At 44.9% G+C, this 21,337-nt stretch overlaps 1 protein-coding gene across 1 annotated transcript in view; it reads right to left on the bottom strand.

The window, feature by feature from the left end:
- Positions 1 to 21,337, bottom strand: part of LOC310781710 (sodium bicarbonate cotransporter 3-like) — a 143,768-nt gene that overhangs the window by 86,755 nt on the left and 35,676 nt on the right. The window contains 1 exon segment of the mRNA XM_083642312.1: positions 7,867 to 7,979. Coding sequence (XP_083498438.1) covers positions 7,867 to 7,979 — 113 coding nt within the window.

The raw sequence follows: 21,337 nt of genomic DNA, 5'->3' as shown, positions 1-21,337 counted from the left end.
GGAACCGGATCGATCATGTTCGTCACGGGTTTGACTAGGCAATCCAGGTTCACCCTGCAGCAAGGCTGGCACATAGGAACGGGGTCCAGGGACCAGGATCGATCATGTTGGTCACGGGTTTGACTACCGCGGTTTCGATGTCCGCTGCTCTGCAGCAAGTCGATCAGCTCTGCAGCGCGGCGAGGGGGCATTTCAATGGCGTTTCTCCTCTGCAACAAGGAAGCGCGTTTCTCCTCCTTTCCACCTTCTTCCTAATTTCAAACAACAGCTGCGGTATGTGTTTGATAACGTGCTGTCGGCTTGACTTTGAGGTTAGGGACCCGAAACTATGTCACAGGCTGGGTAAGTGTTTCAACTATGCGCTGCACTCATAAAAACAAAAACACGTCAAACACGTCATTGGCGGGGAGGGCTATTTCTGATAACACGTCAAAGACGTCATTGGCGGTGAATGAGTTAACAGGTTATGTTTGTTTCTAAGTGATTAATATGTTTCTCCGCAAACGCGACAGCACCGGTTCTGCATGAGCGTCACTGCTCCCAGAAAGCAGGCCCGCCCACAACGCTCATGATTGGTTCTCCGATGCAAGGCTTCCAACAGCACCACCTAATGTTATGAAAATATTTAAATAGTAATATTCTCAGTCTTACAGTAGTGAAACGGATTAAGACTGAGAGCTGAGTCTACTGCTTTGGAGTACTTTAGTGCTGCTAAACCTAGTCCACACATGCAAAATTAAGTTATATTGGTGGGATGTTGAAGTTTGAATCTGATCCAAATCTGACCCTCTCATTATCCTAGTGGTTATTTGACAGATAAACATAGTAACAATAGTCACGATGTGTGATGAGCCAGAGGTTTACTCTATATTCTCTTACTCTCACTCTATACTCTATTATATTCATTATATTACTCGTTAACTACATTGTGCACAGGGGGGTACGGTGGTGCAGTGGTAAGCACTGTCGCACTCACAGCTAGAATGTCCTGGGTTCGATTCCCACCTGGGACGCTGTGAGCGCTGAAGGAATGCGTGCCCGTCCGCATGTCCTTGAGTGCCCACCGCCAGGGTGGGGGTCGTCAAAAGGGCCTTTCTGTGTGGAGTTTGTTCTCCCTGTGCCCCCCTGGGGGTTTCCTTCATATAGGAACCCCTCACCAAAACATGCGATATCCTGGTTGCTGATGTGGTGCCTCCTCTGGTCGTTAGGGGCGCCTGTTCGGAGGGAGGGGAACTCGTTGGAATAGCGTGATACTCCCACGTGCTATGTCCTACTGGTGAAGCTTCCCCTGTCAGGTGAAAAGAAGCGGCTGGCTAACTGCCCGTGTCTCGGAGGAAGCATGGAGCCAGTTTCGGCTCTCCCCAGATCGGCAGAGGGTGGAGCAGCAACCAGGATAAATAAAATTAAAATTAGCACTAATGGGGGATAAAAATGGGGGGAAAAAAATACATACTTGGACTGTAAATTAATATTTAATATTTAAAGAAGACATGATAAAACAATACAATACATGATACAGTGCATGATCAAGTTGAAAGAAGTCAAATAAAAGCAGACAGTATGACAGCTACAGTAGGAACAATAAGTTAAAGTTAAAGGAGAGGGTGTTAAAACACAGGTAATAAATCAGAAATACTAGTCAAATAAAATAAAGTACATTATCAAATAATATCATATGCTTGTGAGAATAAGTAAGTTTTAAGTCTGGTTTTGAAGATATCGATGGAGCCAGCCTCCCTAACTGATTCCAGAGATATGGAGCACGATAGGAGAATGCTCTACTTCCAGCAGATTTTTTCTTAATTTTTGGGACGGTAAGATAATTACCATCCTGTGAACGGAGGGGGCGTGTGGGAGTATATGGGATGATTAGCTCAGATAAGTATGGGGGTGCAAGCTTGTGTAGAGCTTTATAAGTTAGTAGAAGTACCTTAAAGTCTGATCTGGCCTGAATGGGGAGCCAATGGAGACTGATTAAGACCGCGGTTATATGATCGAACTTCTGAGTTCTAGATAGTATTCTGGTTGTAATTTTTTAGTACTACAATGTGGTAGACCAGAGAATAGGACATTGCAGTAGTCCAGTCTACATTAAACTAAGTCTGCATCTGAAGCACCTAGAAAGGGACGGATCCTTGAGATGTTACGGAGATGAAAAAATGTTGTCTTAGTAATCACCTTAATATGAGCGTCAAATGAAAGAAGAGTCAAAAGTCACACCAAGGTTTTTCACTAGTGAGCTAATATGCAGTAATTATGCAGCTGTCAATGTTTAGACTAAGGTCAGAGAAGAGTGGTATTTGGGCTCTTGGACCAATGACTAGTAATTCAGTTGTATTGGTGTTCAGTCTTAGACAATTTTGAGACATCCAATCTGTAACAGCAGCTAAACAGGATTCAAGATTTACAATTTGAGAGCGGTCATCTGGTCTAATTGGTATATAAATGTGAGTATCGTTGGCATAACAATGAAAGTTAATACCAAATCTACGGAAAATGTCACCAAGAGGGAGTAAGTAGACACCAAAGAGCAAGGGACCCAGGACAGATTCCTGCGGTACACCAAATTTAACTAGTGAAAATATGCATCTAACATTCTTATACAGTATGAGAGACAGTGCATTCTGCCAGACAGATATGATTCTAACCAAGAGAGCGCAGCACCACGGATGCCCATGTAGCTAGACAAGCGATCTAGCAGGATGTTATGATCGATTGTGTCGAAAGCTGCACTTAAAAACAGTAGGATGAGAAGAGAGGAGGAATTGGAATCTTATGCGAGAAGAAGATCATTGGTTACTTTTGTGAGAGCGGTCTCGGTGCTGTGGAGCGACCTGAAACCGGATTGAAAAGGATCAAGAAGGCTATTGTGCGAGAGGTAATCGTTTAGTTGAGTGGAGACTACTTTTTCAAGGACTTTGGAGAGGAAGGGAAGGTTTGAAATTGGTCTAAAGTTATTGAGAACTTCAGAATTAAGGTTTGGTTTTTTGAGTAGCGGGTTAATTACTGCTGATTTAAAAGCAGTGGGTACAACCCCAGATAGAAGAGACTTATTGATAATATTCAGTGTTTCCCCTAGAAAAAATGTCAGGCCTGGAGGGATTTCGAAACGTACCCCGACCGCAACGGTGGGGGCCCTCGCTGGCGACGCTAAACTTTTAGCTAACCTGTTCGCATCTATGTTCGCAATGGCATCTCAAGTATCATTATACTATTATGTGATCCGATGTGAACAGTTGTATTATGGGATGTGCCTTTCCAAGGCAACGTTTTGGAACAGCACTGCACGCTGGCGCAATGCTCCTAAAAGCAAAATGCTTTTTGTTTTGAATGATTTGGCATCTTCTATTACTGTCAACACTGTCAACACCAGTAGTAATAGTATGCCATAAAGGTTTATTGAGATTTTGGAGATTTTTTGAAAAAATAAATCTGGCCTGGCGGGGGCGCCGTTGGCCTGGCGCGCCCACCAGGCCTGTAGGATGGTAGGGGAAACACTGAATTAAGTAGGGAGGTGCCTAGTACTGGGATAAGTTATTTAATTAGCTGTGTGGGGAGAGGGTCAAATAGACAGGTTGTAGATACGGTGGGTACGGTGGTGCAGTCGTTAGCACTGTCACCTCACAGCTAGAAGGTCCTGAGTTCGATTCTCGCCTGGGGGCGCTGGAATTGTGACCCCCCATATCTTCAGTGCCTACTGCCCAGGTGGGTTATCTCGTCGAAAGGGCCTTTCTGTGTGGAGTTTGCATGTTCTCCCGGTACCCCCCAGGGGGTTCCTCCGTACATAAGCCCCCACTAAAAACATGCAGAAGATCGTCATCCGACCAGTGACGACAACATCTGAAGTTGGTCCACGGGCGCTGGAAAGAAAAAGCGACCACTGCTCCTGGCCTGCCCCCTGGAGGAAAGGACAAGCCTGGATGGGTCAAATGCAGAGGACATATTTCACCGGTCCACCGTCCGCATGCATGTGTTGTAGTGTTCGTGTGACAATAAAGACAGGCTTCCGCCTGAAATCGTGTTTTTTTTTTTATTTAGATGAAAATACTAGTTTGGAAAGTTCATCTAAGGAGATAGGCTGAAAGTGTGAGAGCAGAGTAGTCTGGCCTGACCTGGATGGGCTCTGGATCAGAGAGTTCCCGCTGACACTGGTAATACACCGGTGGTGAGTCTCATCTAGGGTTCTTGAAGCAAGGTTAGGAGAGGGGTTCACACCCTTGTTGAGTAGACTATTACTGATTTAGTCTCTGATACAGGTGATTTTGCTATAAAAAAAAATCGAGGAAGTCATCAGCAGTAAAAGGAGATTTGCGATAGTGTTGAATAGAAATTTCGATTATCTTTATTGTTGTTAATGAGATTAGATAAATAAAAGGCTCTAGCAGCAGAGAGCATATGTTTGTATTTTAAAAGGCTGTCACTCCAAGCCAATCGAAATACCTTGAGCTTGGATGAGCGCCATTTACACTCCAGCTTTCTGCACATCTGTTTCTGTGCACGTTTATCGTCTGTAAACCAAGGCGAGGGGTTTTTTGGGTTGGGTTTTTGTACGCAGAGGTGCAATAGAATCAAGTGAGGTGAGTAAGATTGAGTTAAAATTATTTGAGAATTCATTAAGAGAATTCATATCATCACACACATCATTTGTAACTGCGTTTTGTTATTGTCTATATGTCTGTCCATTATGTCAATCTTAACTCATTGAGTGCCAGCCACTTTTGGAGAACGGACGCTCCCAGTGCCAGAGTTTTCAGAGCGTTTTCAGTGATTTCTCGAGGCCCACAGAATATTGTGTGATATTACTATGTAAACACCGAACACGCAAAAAGAACAAGGAGACTCTATTGTATCATCAGCAAAAAAAAGTTTATTGATACCATTTTCCGTTCTTTAGTTATGAGCCGGAGAAGATAGGTTGTTTTCAGCGTTTTCAGGCATTTCAAATTATAAGCTGAGATATTCAGCCTTTTGTGAAATGCAGCATTTCAAGCACATTCACTGACTCTAGATAATATTTTCTGATGTAGTGATGTGGTGTAGTTGTGTCCTGCCCTGCGTGCCCCCCCCCCCCCCCCCCCCTCAGCTGAAAACTCCTCCCCACACTAGTAACACACAGCCTCACGCACCAAGCGTCTATCGGAGTGCTTTTGGTGCGCCGCCTCCCAGGCAGCGCAACATGGAGAAGCCACACGCGGACTGCAGTGAAAGGTTTGGCTTTTGAGTGTCGGCTGCTGCTTTTCTAGCGGCTAATCATGTGGAGAAGCTGTGCTGGCAGGCGGGCAGGGGCAGAGGGGCTCAGTTGTGTGCGCGGATTGACTGTGTTCGCAGCCCCCGTCAGTTGCAGCCAGAGCAATCTACGTGGCTCTGGGCTGCGGCATGAGCGGGTTCACTTTGATCACGGCTATTTCAGGGTGTGTATTCCTGACATTTCTGTAATCTGGAGAGCACTGTCGCCACCTAAGGGTTCTGTAAAATAGGTTATAGACCTCCAATGGCTACAATAGTTGTACAGGAAATGCGGAAGGCTTTGATCGACGTCCCGCCGTCAAAAAACGCATTGGACGTCGAAAGACGTCCGTGGCACTCTACGTCACTATTTAATTGGACGTCGAAAGACGTCCATGGCACTCAATGAGTTAATCATATTTTATGTCACTTTGTTTTGTAATACTATTTCACCAATAAAAATACAATAAAAAAAGTGAATCAAATAAACTAAACTTGGGAGATAGGATGACACAAGACCAATGTTAGGAGGTGAGACATAATCTATCCAGAAACACACATCAGATAAATAAATAAACTAATAATCAAATTAAATCATGACAACAGAAAGACCAACAGGATGGTGATTCTCCATCACAAAACAACATGGACTTGTGATTGAGTCAGACCAGCACAGTCACTGAACACCTTCACACTACAACAGTGACAGACCAGCACAGTCACTGAACACCTTCACACTACAACAGTGACAGACCAGCACAGTCACTGAACACCTTCACACTACAACAGTGACAGACCAGCACAGTCACTGAACACCTTCACACTACAACAGTGACAGACCAGCACAGTCACTGAACACCTTCACACTACAACAGTGACAGACCAGCACAGTCACTGAACACCTTCACACTACAACAGTGACAGACCAGCACAGTCACTGAACACCTTCACACTACAACAGTGACAGACCAGCACAGTCACTGAACACCTTCACACTACAACAGTGACAGACCAGCACAGTCACTGAACACCTTCACACTACAAAAGTGACAGGCGAGCAGACTTACGGCCGGCCGCCTCCCTCCCAGTGAGCCACACACACAGTCACAGTCCTGCTGGAGACAGAGCCATACCTGTCAACATAACACAGTCCCAGTCCTGCTGGAGACAGAGTCATACCTGTCAACATAACACAGTCACAGTCCTGCTGGAGACAGAGCGATACCTGTCAACATAACACAGTCACAGTCCTGCTGGAGACAGAGCCATACCTGTCAACATAACAGTCACAGTCCTGCTGGAGACAGAGCCATACCTGTCAACATAACACAGTCACAGTCCTGCTGGAGACAGAGCGATACCTGTCAACATAACACAGTCACAGTCCTGCTGGAGACAGAGCCATACCTGTCAACATAACAGTCACAGTCCTGCTGGAGACAGAGTCATACCTGTCAACATAACAGTTACAGCCCTGCTGGAGACAGAGCCATACCTGTCAACATAACAGTCACAGTCCTGCTGGAGACAGAGCCATACCTGTCAACATAACAGTTACAGCCCTGCTGGAGACAGAGCCATACCTGTCAACATAACACAGTTACAGTCCTGCTGGAGACAGAGCCATACCTGTCAACATAACACAGTTACAGCCCTGCTGGAGACAGAGTCATACCTGTCAACATAACAGTCACAGTCCTGCTGGAGACAGAGCCATACCTGTCAACATAACACAGTTACAGTCCTGCTGGAGACAGAGCCATACCTGTCAACATAACACAGTTACAGCCCTGCTGGAGACAGAGTCATACCTGTCAACATAACAGTCACAGTCCTGCTGGAGACAGAGTCATACCTGTCAACATAACAGTCACAGTCCTGCTGGAGACAGAGCCATACCTGTCAACATAACAGTCACAGTCCTGCTGGAGACAGAGCCATACCTGTCAACATAACAGTCACAGTCCTGCTGGAGACAGAGCCATACCTGTCAACATAACACAGTCACAGTCCTGCTGGAGACAGAGCCATACCTGTCAACATAACACAGTCCCAGTCCTGCTGGAGACAGAGTCATACCTGTCAACATAACACAGTCACAGTCCTGCTGGAGACAGAGCCATACCTGTCAACATAACACAGTCACAGTCCTGCTGGAGACAGAGCCATACCTGTCAACATAACAGTCACAATAATAATTTAACATTATTTCATAACGTGGTGTATGCATGAGTCGCATGTTACATGAGAGTACAGCATTTTGCCGCTGTTGGAATGTATTTGGTAACTTAACGGGGGTAGGCTAGCCCGTTCCGCAGACTACCAGTCACTGTGCTAAGCTACCTAGCAGGAGGGGTGCATCGCTACTTTCTACTGCACACACAGAGAAGAGAAGGGCATCCATCTTCTCATCTTGCTATCGGGAATATGGCAATTAAGCAAATCTCCCAAAATGTGGGCGCGTTCCTTTAACATGCAAATAAATAATTACAACCGAATAGTATAAGCACTAGGGCTGCCCCCTCCAGGTCGACCAGGATAATCTTTGGTCGAGGGCAGCCCTAATAAGCACACGCATGTGCAGAACGGATCAGGTAGTAGAGGAATAAGATGAGGAGGGTTTACAAAGAAAAGTGTTACCTTGCTGAAGTCCACAGTACTGTTCTCCCTGCTCCCTCCTGCTCCACTGATGCGGCTCTCACTCGGCTTGCTGTTCCCCAGGTTCCCCGGAGCCGAGTGGGGCGATGCCAGACCTGAGACCAGCACAGACCAGCAGCTTCAGAACCTTCATACAGTCATGTACAGTCATCAGTAGGGATGGGACTCGTTCATTTTTATTGATATTATCCTTACACCACTATGATTTGTTTCCAGACTTTTCAAGATGTGCTCTGTACTGATACTGAACCAGTGGAAACAACTATAATGAAATTAATGGTTGTATTTTAATTTACCGTAAATTCCGCACTATAAGGCGCACCGGAGTATAAGCCGCAGCAGCAAAATTGCCTGTTTGTTACATATATAAGCCGCACCGGACTATAAGCCGCAGGTGTTTTAATATATATATATATATATATATATTTTTTTTTTAAATTGTGTTTTAATGTTTAATTACCATATGTAAGGGTTCATGCACAGAGGGGATTGTCGGGAAAGAGATGGCTGTTTGAGGAAGCTCCCATTTATTAAAATTTCAACAAAACAACATAACACAACACCACCTGTGTTTTTTTTTACAGTGCACACAGTGTCCGTGGTGTGGTGAAAAGAGGGCAAGAGAGGAAATTAAAACAGAAGTGGATTTATAGTTAGAAAGAGTGCTAAAAAAGAGAGATTTTTTTTTTTTTTTTTTTTGGAAAAAATCCATAGATAAGCCGCACCGTTATATAAGCCGCAGGGCCAAAAAACGGGGGAAAAGCCGCGGCTTATAGTCCGGAATTTACGGTAAATATTTTAAAACACGATTTCAGACGGACAAGCCCGTCTTTATTGTCACACGATTACACATCAACACATGCACGGACGGCCACAAACACACACATGCTGACGGTAGCCGGTGAAATTTGTCCTCTGCATTTAACCCATCCTGGCTTGTCCTTTCCTCCGGGGGGCAGGCCAGGAGCAGTGGTCGCTTTCTTGTACAGCGCCCGGGGACCAACTTCGGATATTGTCGTCACTGGTCGGATGACGATGACGATCTGATCTTCTGCATGTTTTTAATGGGTGGGGGGGGGTTATATACGGAGGAACCCCCCTGGGGGAGCACGGGGAGAACATGCAAACTCCACACAGACAATCAATCAATCACCTTTTATTTCAGACACATTGGTCCATAAAAAAACAATACAAAACATAAAAAGCAATACAAAAACATTCAAAAGAGATGCAGACAAAGCATCAGCACAGACACCTATGCTAAAAATAAAACCAAACAGTGTATTTAAAAAAACATATAGACTGCGGGTCCAGTGCTTCCAGAAGCAAGACAAGTACCTTGTGTCACTCTGTGATATGTCAGTTAGGGACACAATAATTTTATTTTTAGATCCAGTGATTCTACACATGAATCTATGCATAAAATTCCTCAAAACAGCATGAAAAGTAGGTACATTTTTAGTAACAAACATTTCACTTGCACTGCTCCACCTGGGGAGTTTGAGTAGTATTCTGAAAGCATCATTATATGCCACATTAAGTTTTTTCATTTTCTTACTACTATAGTTGCACCACAGGTGGGCCGTATATAGTGGAGTACAGTACGTTCTGAACAAAGCTACTTTAACATAATTTGTACACATGTGAAATTTGCGTGCCAGCATGTTGGCTTGGCCATACAGTTTACCAGACTGACGCTGCACATCGTCATCATCACAGAGATCATCCCTTATCACGTGGCCCAAGTATTTAACTTTCCTCACTACATCTAGCAGTTCACCTGCCAGAGAGAATGAGGGAAAGATGAGCTTCCTGTCCTCCTTGGTTTGAGCAATCATCACCACACTCTTTTTAGAGTTAAACTTAATGTCATACATCATGCCATATCTAGAGCATACTCTGAGTAGCTGCTGTAGGCCAGCTGATCCTACTCTGTCATTCGATGCTCACATTAAGGATATCACTAAAATAGCTTTCTTTCATCTTCGCAATATCTCAAAGATCCGTCCCTTGCTAAATGCAACGGATGCCGAAACCTTAATACACGCCTTTGTTTCATCTAGACTCGACTACTGTAATGTCTTATTCTCTGGCCTTCCACTTTGTAGCACAAATAAATTACAACTCGTGCAAAACGCCGCTGCTAGAATTCTAACTAGAACTAAGAAGTTTGATCATATAACTCCGGTCTTAATCTCCCTCCACTGGCTCCCAATTCAGGCCAGATCAGACTTTAAGGTGCTTCTGTTAAACCTATAAATCTTTGCACGGGCTCGCACCTCCGTACTTATCTGAGCTAATCATTCCTTATGTTCCCACGCGTACTCTCCGCTCACAGGACGGTAATTATCTTACCGTCCCTAAAATTAAGAAAAAATCAGCAGGTAGCAGAGCATTTTCTTACCGTGCTCCACATCTCTGGAACCAGCTTCCTCTGTCAGTTAGGGAAGCTGGCTCCATTGAAATCTTCAAAACTAGACTCAAAACCCATTTATTCTCCCAATCATTTGGTTGTGCTTGATGGTTATGTTTGATGATGTCATTCTCTAGAAATATTTATTAGCTCTTGAGTACATACAATCCTGAATTGCTGAGCGGGCTGTCTCAAGCCAGCAATATCAGTATAAACTTAGACTTGACCTAATTTAATAATATGGCATCAGTCGACCCAGTAGCCTAGATAGAAAATCTATTAGCTGGTGAATAAACTTAGTCCTGAACTGCTGAGCGGGCTATCACAAGCCAGCAGTATCAGTATAAACTTAGACTTGACCTAATTTAATAATATGGCATCAGTCGACCCAGTAGCTTAGATAAGAAAATCTAATAGCTGGTGAATAAACTTAGTCCTGAACTGCTGAGCGGGCTATCTCAAGCCAGCAGTATCAGTATAAACTTAGACTTAACCTAATTTAATAATATGGCATCAGCCGATCCAGTAGCTCAGATACAAAATCAAATAGCTGGTGAATAAACTTAGTCCTGAACTGCTGAGCGGGCTATCACAAGCCAGCAGTATCAGTATAAACTTAGACTTGACCTAATTTAATAATATGGCATCAGCCGATCCAGTAGCTCAGATATAAAATCAAATAGCTGGTGAATAAACTTAGTCCTGAACTGCTGAGCGGGCTATCACAAGCCAGCAGTATCAGTATAAACTTAGACTTGACCTAATTTAATAATATGGCATCAGCCGATCCAGTAGCTCGGATATAAAATCAAATAGCTGGTGAATTAACTTAGTCCTGAACTGCTGAGCGGGCTATCTCAAGCCAGCAGTATCAGTATAAACTTAGACTTGACCTAATTTAATAATATGGCATCAGCCGACCCAGTAGCTCAGATATCAAATCAAATAGCTGGTGAATAAACTTAGTCCTGAACTGCTGAGCGGGCTATCTCAAGCCAGCAGTATCAGTATAAACTTAGACTTGACCTAATTTAATAATATGGCATCAGCCGATCCAGTAGCTCAGATAGAAAATCTAATAGCTGGTGAATAAACTTAGTCCTGAACTGCTGAGCGGGCTATCACAAGCCAGCAGTATCAGTCTAAACTTAGACCTAGACTACCTAGACCTGAATTAGCAGTATAGTATTAGTCATCCTAAATAATCCTAATAAATTTTGATTTGACATAATTTTATTGTTGTCTATAGAGTTAGTTCCACCTCTGCGCAGATTCCCCCGCTCTCTTCTCTCTCTCCCCCTCAGGTGTCCTTCATTGGCCTGACGTACACCCCGCCGCTGCAGCCCTAGGTCCGGCCGTCATCGCCCTAGCCACCTGTCGTCACTCTAGGCCATCTACCCACTACTCCTTCCATTGTCTGACACCCCGGGCTCATCACCATCCCCAACTCCTATCCTCCCCTCCTCTTAATCATCACCTCCGACTCCTATCCTCCCCTCCCCTCCTCTTAATCCATGTCACCAACGCGGACTCATGGATTCCTCAGATCATCCTCATGGAACTCCCAATCTTGTTACCCCTTTTTTTCACCTAGCTAATTAACTAGTATTCTCTAAACCTACGAACACTTAAAGACTACATTTTCTATTTCTTTTTGGACTCTACTTTTTAAATTTTCAACTCCCTTCCCTGATCTTAGGATAATTTAAAAACTACATTTTTATATCCCTTCTGTTGGACTCCTTTTTACATTTTCAATTTTCTGTTCTCTTGTAAATTTTATTTCCATAATAAACCATTCACAGAGTTTCATTATCGGAAACTCTGTACATGGTTTAGCCCGGCATCTCTCGGCCTGTCTCGGAGGGGAGTCCCCGGATGGGGGTCCGTTGCTGTGGCCTGGGTGGGCCCGTCCCCCGCGTGGCCTGCTCTCAGACCTGTTCTCAGTCACTATGCTGGTGGCTGGGGGCTGGGGGGGCGGGTAGCGTGGGGGCTGGGTCCGCCCGGGCCGCAGCAGTGGGCCCCTATAGCACAACGACCTCACAAGGTTCCTCCTCAGCCAAGTCACTGAGGCAATCCATGTGGCGATCCATGTGTGGATTGCCACCATATGGTGGAAAGGTTTTCTTGCGTTCACTGGGGGTGAGGGGACGCCGCTGTGTCCCGGCCTGGCCTTCCCTCCCACGCCTTATGTGGGCGGGGGCCGGGGCGGGGGGCATCGGTGCTCTTCATCACTGGTCGAGGGCTGCCGGTTGGTTTAGAACAGCTTAGGTAGGCGATAGATTAGCTACAGCCTAAGGCTGACCTGTTATAGTGTTCAGGCAAAGATCAGACTAGAGCAGAGTAGGATAGGCCAGATTAGGCTGTAGATTAGCTAGATACTATGTCCCAGTTAGCTCTGGTTAATGCTTAGAGTAGTCAGTTGTCTGATCTTCTCTCCCCCCCCCTCTCTTTCTCTTTCCCCCTTCCCCCGCTTCTTCCCTTCTTCCCCCTTCCTGTTCTCCCCTCTCCCACATTTCCCACTCCCCCCCCCCCACCTCCTCTCTTTCCATGCTCTTTCCTCCCCCACATCCCACCGCCCCCCCCTCCCTTCTCCTGCTCTCTCCTCCTTCTCCCCCCCTCTGCTCCTTCTCCTCTTCTCCCCTATTTTCCTGAATCCCTGCCACTTCCTGCTCTCCCCTCTCTCACATTCCCCCTGCTCTCCTTCCCCTGCACCCTCCCACCTCTCCTTCTCTGTTCTCTCCTCCTCTCTGTCCTATCCCCTCTCTCACATTCCCCCTGCTCTCCTTCCCCTGCACCCTCCCACCTCTCCTTCTCTGCCTCTCTCCTCCTCTCTGTCCTCTCCCCTCTCTCACATTCCCCCTACTCTCCTTCCCCTGCACCCTCCCACCTCTCCTTCTCTGTTCTCTCCTCCACATTTCCCATTTTCTCCCCACCCTCACCCTAATCCGGGCCCGTATCCTACTCCCTCCCCCAACCCTAGACCCTACCTCTACCCTGGCTCTCCCTCCCCTGCACCCTCCCACCTCTCCTTCTCTGTTCCCTCCTCCTCCACATTTCCCATTTTCTCCCCACCTCCTCCCTCTCACATTCCCCCTGCTCTCCCTCCCCTGCACCCTCCCACCTCTCCTTCTCTGTTCTCTCCTCCTCTCTGTCCTCTCCCCTCTCTCACATTCCCCCTGCTCTCCTTCCCCTGCACCCTCCCACCTCTCCTTCTCTGTTCTCTCCTCCTCTCTGTCCTCTCCCCTCTCTTACATTCCCCCTGCTCTCCTTCCCCTGCACCCTCCCACCTCTCCTTCTCTGTTCTCTCCTCCTCTCTCTGTCATGAGCAGTAAAACTCCAGTTTTTATACATCAACAGATAATCTTTAGTAATACTGTGCATGACCATTACACAAGAGGATCCAGTAATGGGCAGCTTGTATTACCGTCTCCGAAAAACAATGCTTTAAGGAGATCTTTTATTTTTAGATCATTGACACTTTGGAATAACCTGCCTCTAAACCTGTGTTGCATTTACAGTAAATTAACATTTAAAAAGTATCTTAAAGTTTATTTAACACTGTAAAGTATCTGTATTTGTTTTTGTTTTCTGTTTTTTTTTTTTTCTCGATGTAATTTTTAGCTATCTTATTTGTTCATTATGTATTTTGTGTTGAGTACTGACATTTAATAATTTTACATTTGCAATTGTACTAATTTGTTTGTATGTTTGGACCCCAGGAAGACTAGCTGGTTGCTATGGCACCAGCTAATGGGGATCCTTAATAAAATCAAAATCAAATCTGTCCTCTCCCCTCTCTCACATTCCCCCTGCTCTCCTTCCCCTGCACCCTCCCACCTCTCCTTCTCTGTTCTCTCCTCCTCCACATTTCCCATTTTCTCCCCACCCTCGCCCTAATCCGGGCCCGTATCCTACCCCATCCCCTCCCCCAACCCTAGACCCTACCTCTACCCTGGCTCTGCCTCCCCTGCACCCTCCCATCTCTCCTTCTCTGTTCCCTCCTCCTCCACATTTCCCATTTCCTCCCCACCTCCTCCCTCTCACATTCCCCCTGCTCTGCCTCCCCTGTACCCTCCCACCTCTCCTTCTCTGTTCTCTCCTCCTCTCTGTCCTCTCCCCTCTCTCACATTCCCCCTGCTCTCCTTCCCCTGCACCCTCCCACCTCTCCTTCTCTGTTCTCTCCTCCTCTCTGTCCTCTCCTCCCTCTCACATTCCCCATGCTCTCCCTCCCCTGCACCCTCCCACCTCTCCTTCTCTGTTCTCTCCTCCTCCACATTTCCCATTTCTCCCCACCCTCGCCCTAATCCGGGCCCGTATCCTACTCCCTCCCCCAACCCTAGACCCTACCTCTACCCTGGCTCTCCCTCCCCTGCACCCTCATCTCTCCTCCTCTGTTCTCTCCTCCTCCACATTTCCTATTTTCTCCCCACCTCTCCCCTCTCCTCCCTCACATACCCCGCTCTGCCTCCCTCCTCCACTCTCCTGCTTTCTCCTCTTCCCGGTGTTCTTCCTCTTCCCCCCTTCCCCCACTACTCCAAAGCATAGTACACATTTTACTCCAAACCATGGCACCCACTCTATCCCCTCCAATATTCCGCCACTATTTAAAGCATGGCATAGCATGGCAATATTCCGCCACTATTTAAAGCATGACACCCATGCTCTTAGTATTTCGCCACTATTCAAAGCATGGCACCCACTCTTCCCTAAAGCAAGGCACCCATAAGCTCTATATGTGAACATGTGCTTATTTGGCAAAAGGACTCACTACTAAAGGCTTGCAGCCAATTAAATTAGGCATAGTTTGGTTGCTTAGAAATTGACATATGTCCGTTTGCAAGATGTGCGTCTATATTTCTCATTCTCTCCCCACCTCCTCCCTCCCCCTGCTCTCTTCTCCCCCACACCCCCCCCCCCTTCCCCTCTCCTGCTCTCTCCTCTTGCTCCTTCCCCACCTCCTATACCCTCCAACATCTCCCATTCCCTCCCCACCCCATCACTCTCTCACATTCCCCCTGCTCTTCCCCCTTCTCCTGCTCTCTCCTCTGCTCTCTCTTCATTTCTATATTTTCTATATTATCAATTGTTCAAATGTTATCTTTATTCTGTATATTCTTGTTACTGTTGTGTCAGCTAGAATCAGCTAGACATACTTTCTGTGAAGCCCTCTGAGACATGCTTGTGAATTAGGGCTATATAAATAAACTTGACTTGACTTGACACTGTACGGAGACAGTACCACCAGATCATCAGCATATATCATATGATTAATGAGGCTATCCCCCACCAAGCAGCCAGTTCTACACTCCTTTAATTCTTTAGATAAGTCATCCATGTATAGATTGAAGAGTTGCGGGGAAAGAATTCCACCCTGGCGCACCCCATTGGACACATGAAAAGGTGTGGACATACTCTTCCCCCACCTAGCTTGCATAGTTTGGTGAGAGTACCAGAACTATAATATTCTGATTAAGTATGAGGGGACACCACGCTCCTGTAGCTTAACAAACAGTTTCCCGTGGTTGATACGGTCAAAAGCTTTTGACGCATCAAGGAAACACATAAATATTGTGCTGTTACATGTTCTGTACTTGTGGACAATTTCCTTAAGTGCATAGATACACAGGTCAGTGCCATGTTTATTCTTAAAACCAAACTGATTATCTGTGGATTCTATGTATTCTTTAAGCCTATCCATAAGGATAATTTCTAGTACCTTGGATAGTATGCTTGCAAGTGCAATATGCCTATAGTTATCTATGCTAGTTAATTTACCAGTCTTGTTCTTGATTACAGGTACCAGCAGGACAGATAACATTGATCCAGGCAGTATTCCATGCATCATTAAACCAGAAAAACATAAAGCAAGTAGCACAGAAATACTATGGCTAGCATATTAGAAAGGCTAGCATAGACAGAAAGGCCCTTACGACGAGATACCCCACCTGGGCAGTAGGCACTGAAGATATGGGGGGCAACACAACCACAGCGCCCACAGTGTCCCAGGCGAGAATCGAACTCAGGACCTTCTGACTGCGAGGCGACAGCTCTACCACTGAGCCACCGTGCCCCCTTTTTGCTTTAATTGAAACAAAAATCTTGGCATTAGCATTTTTTTTATAGCCTATAACAAGCTGTTAGGAGTTAAACAGGTCATAATTGCCCCTCTCAATTTTATATTGCTGTGAAAACACATTTATTGTGCACTGCAAACTATTTGGGCTTATTTTTGTTTTTTTTACGGAATACACATTGAATATATCCACACTGGGTAGAATAGCCTCTATACCTTTTTACCTATACCATTTTATCACATCTGTCTTATTGTGCCACTACGTGGTCCCAGGCCAATAAAACAACGACGCAGCCACTCTTTACTATATTCAAGCAAGCGTTGAAGGTCCTGGATAAAAAACCTAACAGCTATCATTACTGTAACATTATCAAGAAATATAACTTTCTAACATTCGAGGATTTCCTGCTGATGGCAAATGTCAGTTTGTTGTATAGGATCTTCCACGGCCTTGCCCCCCCCCCCCCCATTCAACAAATTTGTGACAAACCGTAAAACCAGTGTGAGAACTACAAGAGCCTCCACTAGAGGGGACTGTTGCGTGCCATTTAGATCCACGAAATTCAGTCAATCTGCCTTCACAGTCAAAGCGGGCGGGCTGTGGAACACCCTGCCAGCAGTCATTAAAGGCTGCAGTACTTTCAAAGGTTTTAAGTCCTCTGTCAAGAATTGGCTGAGAGAGGGTCAGTCCTGTGGCCACTAGGCATTAGTGTGGTCTCATGTTGTTGTGTTCTGACATTGTGTATTTATTTCTGATCATCTCCTCATTTACCACTATGTGATCTTAGGGGATTGCTATCTACCTATGTGTTATATTTTACTGTGTTATATATTACTAATAGTAAGTATTATTATTTTTTGTACCATGTATATTGATTGTTTAGACACTAGGATTTTCTTTTATTTCTGTATTTGATATGTACTATGTGCGAACAGGACTCTGTGCGCCCAGGGACTACAGATGCAAACTAGCTCTTAGCTATCTCTGGTGCAATATGTTTATTGTGTACTGTCCCTGCTCAAATAAACAATAAAGATAAAGATAAAGATATACCTAATATATACAATCAATGCTCTATACCCACGGTCACCTATTAGATTACATTGCCGCCTGCCCTCCTGATATGGTGGGACAACGGTACATGTCATGACGTGTCACAGAGCAGGACGCATGGCACAAGGAACTTTCATCACTGCCTGGGACCGCATCTTTTGGGATTATTATTTTATCAAGTGGATTATGTCAACGAACGGGACTTGCCGTGTACAGATTTCTGTTCAGCAATGGAACTGGATGGCACTCGGCTACATTTGAAAAACTCAACAACAATGTATCTTTGATAGAGTCACTGCTTATATTAATTTCTGTGTTGACGATGCCATCCCCGTTAAACTCATTAAAACCTTCCCCAATGATAAAGCCTGGGTGACCAGGGAGGTGAAAGCTGCAATTAACCGAAAAAAGAGTGCATTTTTCAGTGGTGATAGAGATATGATCAAACATGCTCAAAAGGAGCTGAAAGCTAAAATAAAACAGGCAAAACTTAAATATAGAGACAGAGTAGAAAAACAAATGTCCAATACCAATACAAGGGGCCTTTGGAAAGGCATTAAATCCATCACTGATTGGACCAACAATTCCAGTTGTTCGGGCTCTGGGATGGATGTTAATCAGGCAAACCAGTTTTTTGCTAGGTTTGATAAATTTGATTTCTCTGCTGAGCAGGAGAGCATCCTCTCCTCTCTGGCTCAGCCTAGTCCTGAGGATTGTTGTCCCCCTATTGTTATTTCTATTGAAGAGGTTCGTCAGGAGTTTAAGCGTATCAAGGTGAACAAGGGTCCTGGGCCTGATGGTGTCTATCCACGCACCCTCAAGGTCTGTGCTGACCAGTTGTGCCATGTTTTTCATACTCTTTTCTCTCTGTCGCTGTCTTCATCTGCTTTTCCTGTAATGTGGTTAACTTCATGTCTTGTCCCTATTCCTAAAAAGAACAATGTGCGTGATAGCCTCACTAACCTGAGACCTATTGCTTTGACATGTCACATTATGAAGTGTTTTGAAAGGATTGTGCTGGGCCACCTCAGGGATCAGGTGGCACCTTATTTAGATCCCTTGCAATTTGCATACAGGAAGAGTGTAGGAGTTGATGATGCGCTTATTTTGATGTTACATCGTATGTATAGTCACCTTGAATCATCTGCCAGCTCTGTTAAGGAAATGTTCTTTGATTTTTCGAGCGCCTTCAACACTATCCAGCCTCATATTCTAGCAAATAAATTGATTACGGTAAATATAAATTGCATAATTCAACCATCGCCTGGTGCATGAGATATCTTGTGCCTCGACCTCAGTTTGTTAGGCTGGACGACACTGTATCAGATATCATCTGGACAAAAACTGGAGCCCCTCAAGGAACAGTTTTAGCTCCTTTTTTCTTTATTCTTTATACTGCAGACTGCAGACATAGTGAGGCCATGTGTCATATGCAGAAATTCTCTGATGACACTGCTCTTATTGGTCTCATCAACAAAGGTGACGATCGGGCCTATAAAAAGGAGATTGATTCATTTGTTTCCTGGTGTGATGACAACTTTTTACTGCTCAATGTTGAAAAAATCAAAGAGCTAGTTATTGATTTTGGGAGGAAGAGGGCAGAAGTCTCCCCTGTCATAATTAAAGGGTTGGAGGTAGAAATAGTCCAGTCCTATAAGTATCTCGGTGTCCACCTGGACAGTAAGCTGGACTGGAAGAAGAACACAGATTCTGTGTTCAAGAAGGCCCAGTCTCGACTTTTTCACTTGAGGAAGCTTAGATCGTTTGACATCAGCAGGTCACTTCTTCATGTGTTCTACCAAGGTATCCTAGCTAGTGTCCTTTTCTATGCTGTGCTGTGCTGGGGGGGCAGCCTCACAGTCATGGACAGAAATAGGATAAACAAAATGATTAAAAAAGCTGGCTCAGTGATTGGCCTTCCCCCTGATTCCTTGGAGATGATTATAGCCAAGAGAACAAGGAGAAAACTGAACTCTATTCTTTCTTTTGAAGGCCATCCTTTGTTTAATGTATTTAATGCCCTGCGCAGTTCGTTTAGCAATAGGCTTTTGATGCCTCGGTGCTCTACTGAGCGATTTAGAAGATCTTTTGTTCCTGCTTCTGTAAAATTCTTTAATGAACACTGCTAGCTCTGCATTGTGAGGCTCTCTCTCTCTCTCTACTGTATTATTGTTATTGTGCTGTATGTTACTGTTTCTTGTATGTATCTGTACTCGCTCTGGTGGCAAACCATGTTTCCCCTCGGGGATTAAGAATAAACACCATACCATACCATCTTTCCACAAATCATGACCTGGTTACCCAAGATAATCCACAGAACCATTTTATTTTTCGACCAAACTACTCCCACAGCTGCTGCTCTAGCTACTGCTAGCTGCAGTTTCATGTAAGAACTAGCTAGCAGCTAGAGGGTGTAGTTCAGACGAAAGAAAATAGTTCCTACATTAAACTGCTCACAACAAGGTCTGTGGACTATCTTGAATAACCGGGTCGTGATTTCTGGAAAGAGACTTTGCTGTTGAGTTTTGCATTTTTTTGGCGCTTTCAGGATCACAAGCCGAGTACCATCAATTTCCATTGTATTGGATTACATGTAGATCATATGTTCAGATGAAGCAGCGTTTTGGTCCTGAGCCCTTTGTCACTTCCTTTCTAACCAGAAACCAGAGGTCCTTATGTGTTCAACTGAGAATTGGTATCCTGCCTTTTGCATTGAAGTAGGGCGGTTCACAGCAATACCAGAAGAGAACAGGATATGCAATGTCTGTGATCTAAAGGATGTTGAAAATGAGTTGTATTTAATGTTTTATTGTACTCTATATGATGATTTAAGGATTTCCTTATTTGATGAAATGCAAAAGCAAAAAGCTGAGTTCTTCTGGGCAGATGATGGCCAGAAGTTGGAGTTGTTTAAGAATGAGGTATTTAAGACTGCTAAGTTTATTTCTATGGCCTGGAATAGAAGACAAGCACAGCTCTTTAAAGTGATAATACGGAAGATTTTCATGTAAATAAATGTCTGTAAAGTTGCTATATATCCCTAACTGATTTAACACAATGGTGATTGAGCCTATGGCCCCATTGATGAAAGCCCTTGCATCTCTTTGTATTGCAACATTTATGAACTTGTGTCTGTGGCGACACTTTTCCTCGCCCCCAAACAAAAAAAAAAAAAATGATGCGACAAGCAGCGCACAGTTCTTGACGTGTTTCCCATCACCCAGCACCCACCAGAGAGGATAGGCGGAGTCGGAGCAAGTTGCTGTTGTTTCCGCGTTATTATGATCCCACTGGAGATTTGGGCAGAACACAACGTGCGCCCGCCTACGCAGCAGTCAAGCACCAGGATTCAATCAATCAATCAATCAGTTTAATACATGTCCCAGAAGGGCACTTTGGTTCACATCAGGCAGTGGTGGAAATTACAACATCATTACTAATTTGATAGTAGTAATAAAGGCACACTTCAATATTATACAATACATAAACATTTGTTGCAATATGTACAGATTCCAAAAGACCATCTGCTGCCCTCAGTCGGGTCGCCGCGTGCGCAGCGCGACCGTTGCACTAGCTCCTCAAACAAACGCAAGTGGCTCGCAAGTGGCTCGCAAGTGGCTCGATTGGCCAAGAGCGAGCCTTTTGTTCCCTTTTGACGGCTCAGATCTCCCCCACACACACACCAAACCCTTCACGTCACATACAGTATGCGCCACTGTGTGGATCTCATCTGCAATTACTGCTCATGGCCATAGGTGTTGTCAGAGACAAGACAACTGAAATCTTCCATATTATCACTTTAAGTAGGTTCAGGTGGTGGTTTTCATGCTGTACAACTTCACTATATGTATTTTGGGTGTTTTTGTTGGTTTTATGTTTGATCATTGTTTGTTTAAATGATGAACAGTAA

Source organism: Poromitra crassiceps, assembly GCF_964638095.1.
Source record: "Poromitra crassiceps genome assembly, chromosome: 1".
Lineage (NCBI taxonomy): Eukaryota > Metazoa > Chordata > Actinopteri > Beryciformes > Melamphaidae > Poromitra > Poromitra crassiceps.
Note: the sequence above shows the minus strand (reverse complement) of the source record. Positions and strands in the feature narration are given on the sequence as shown.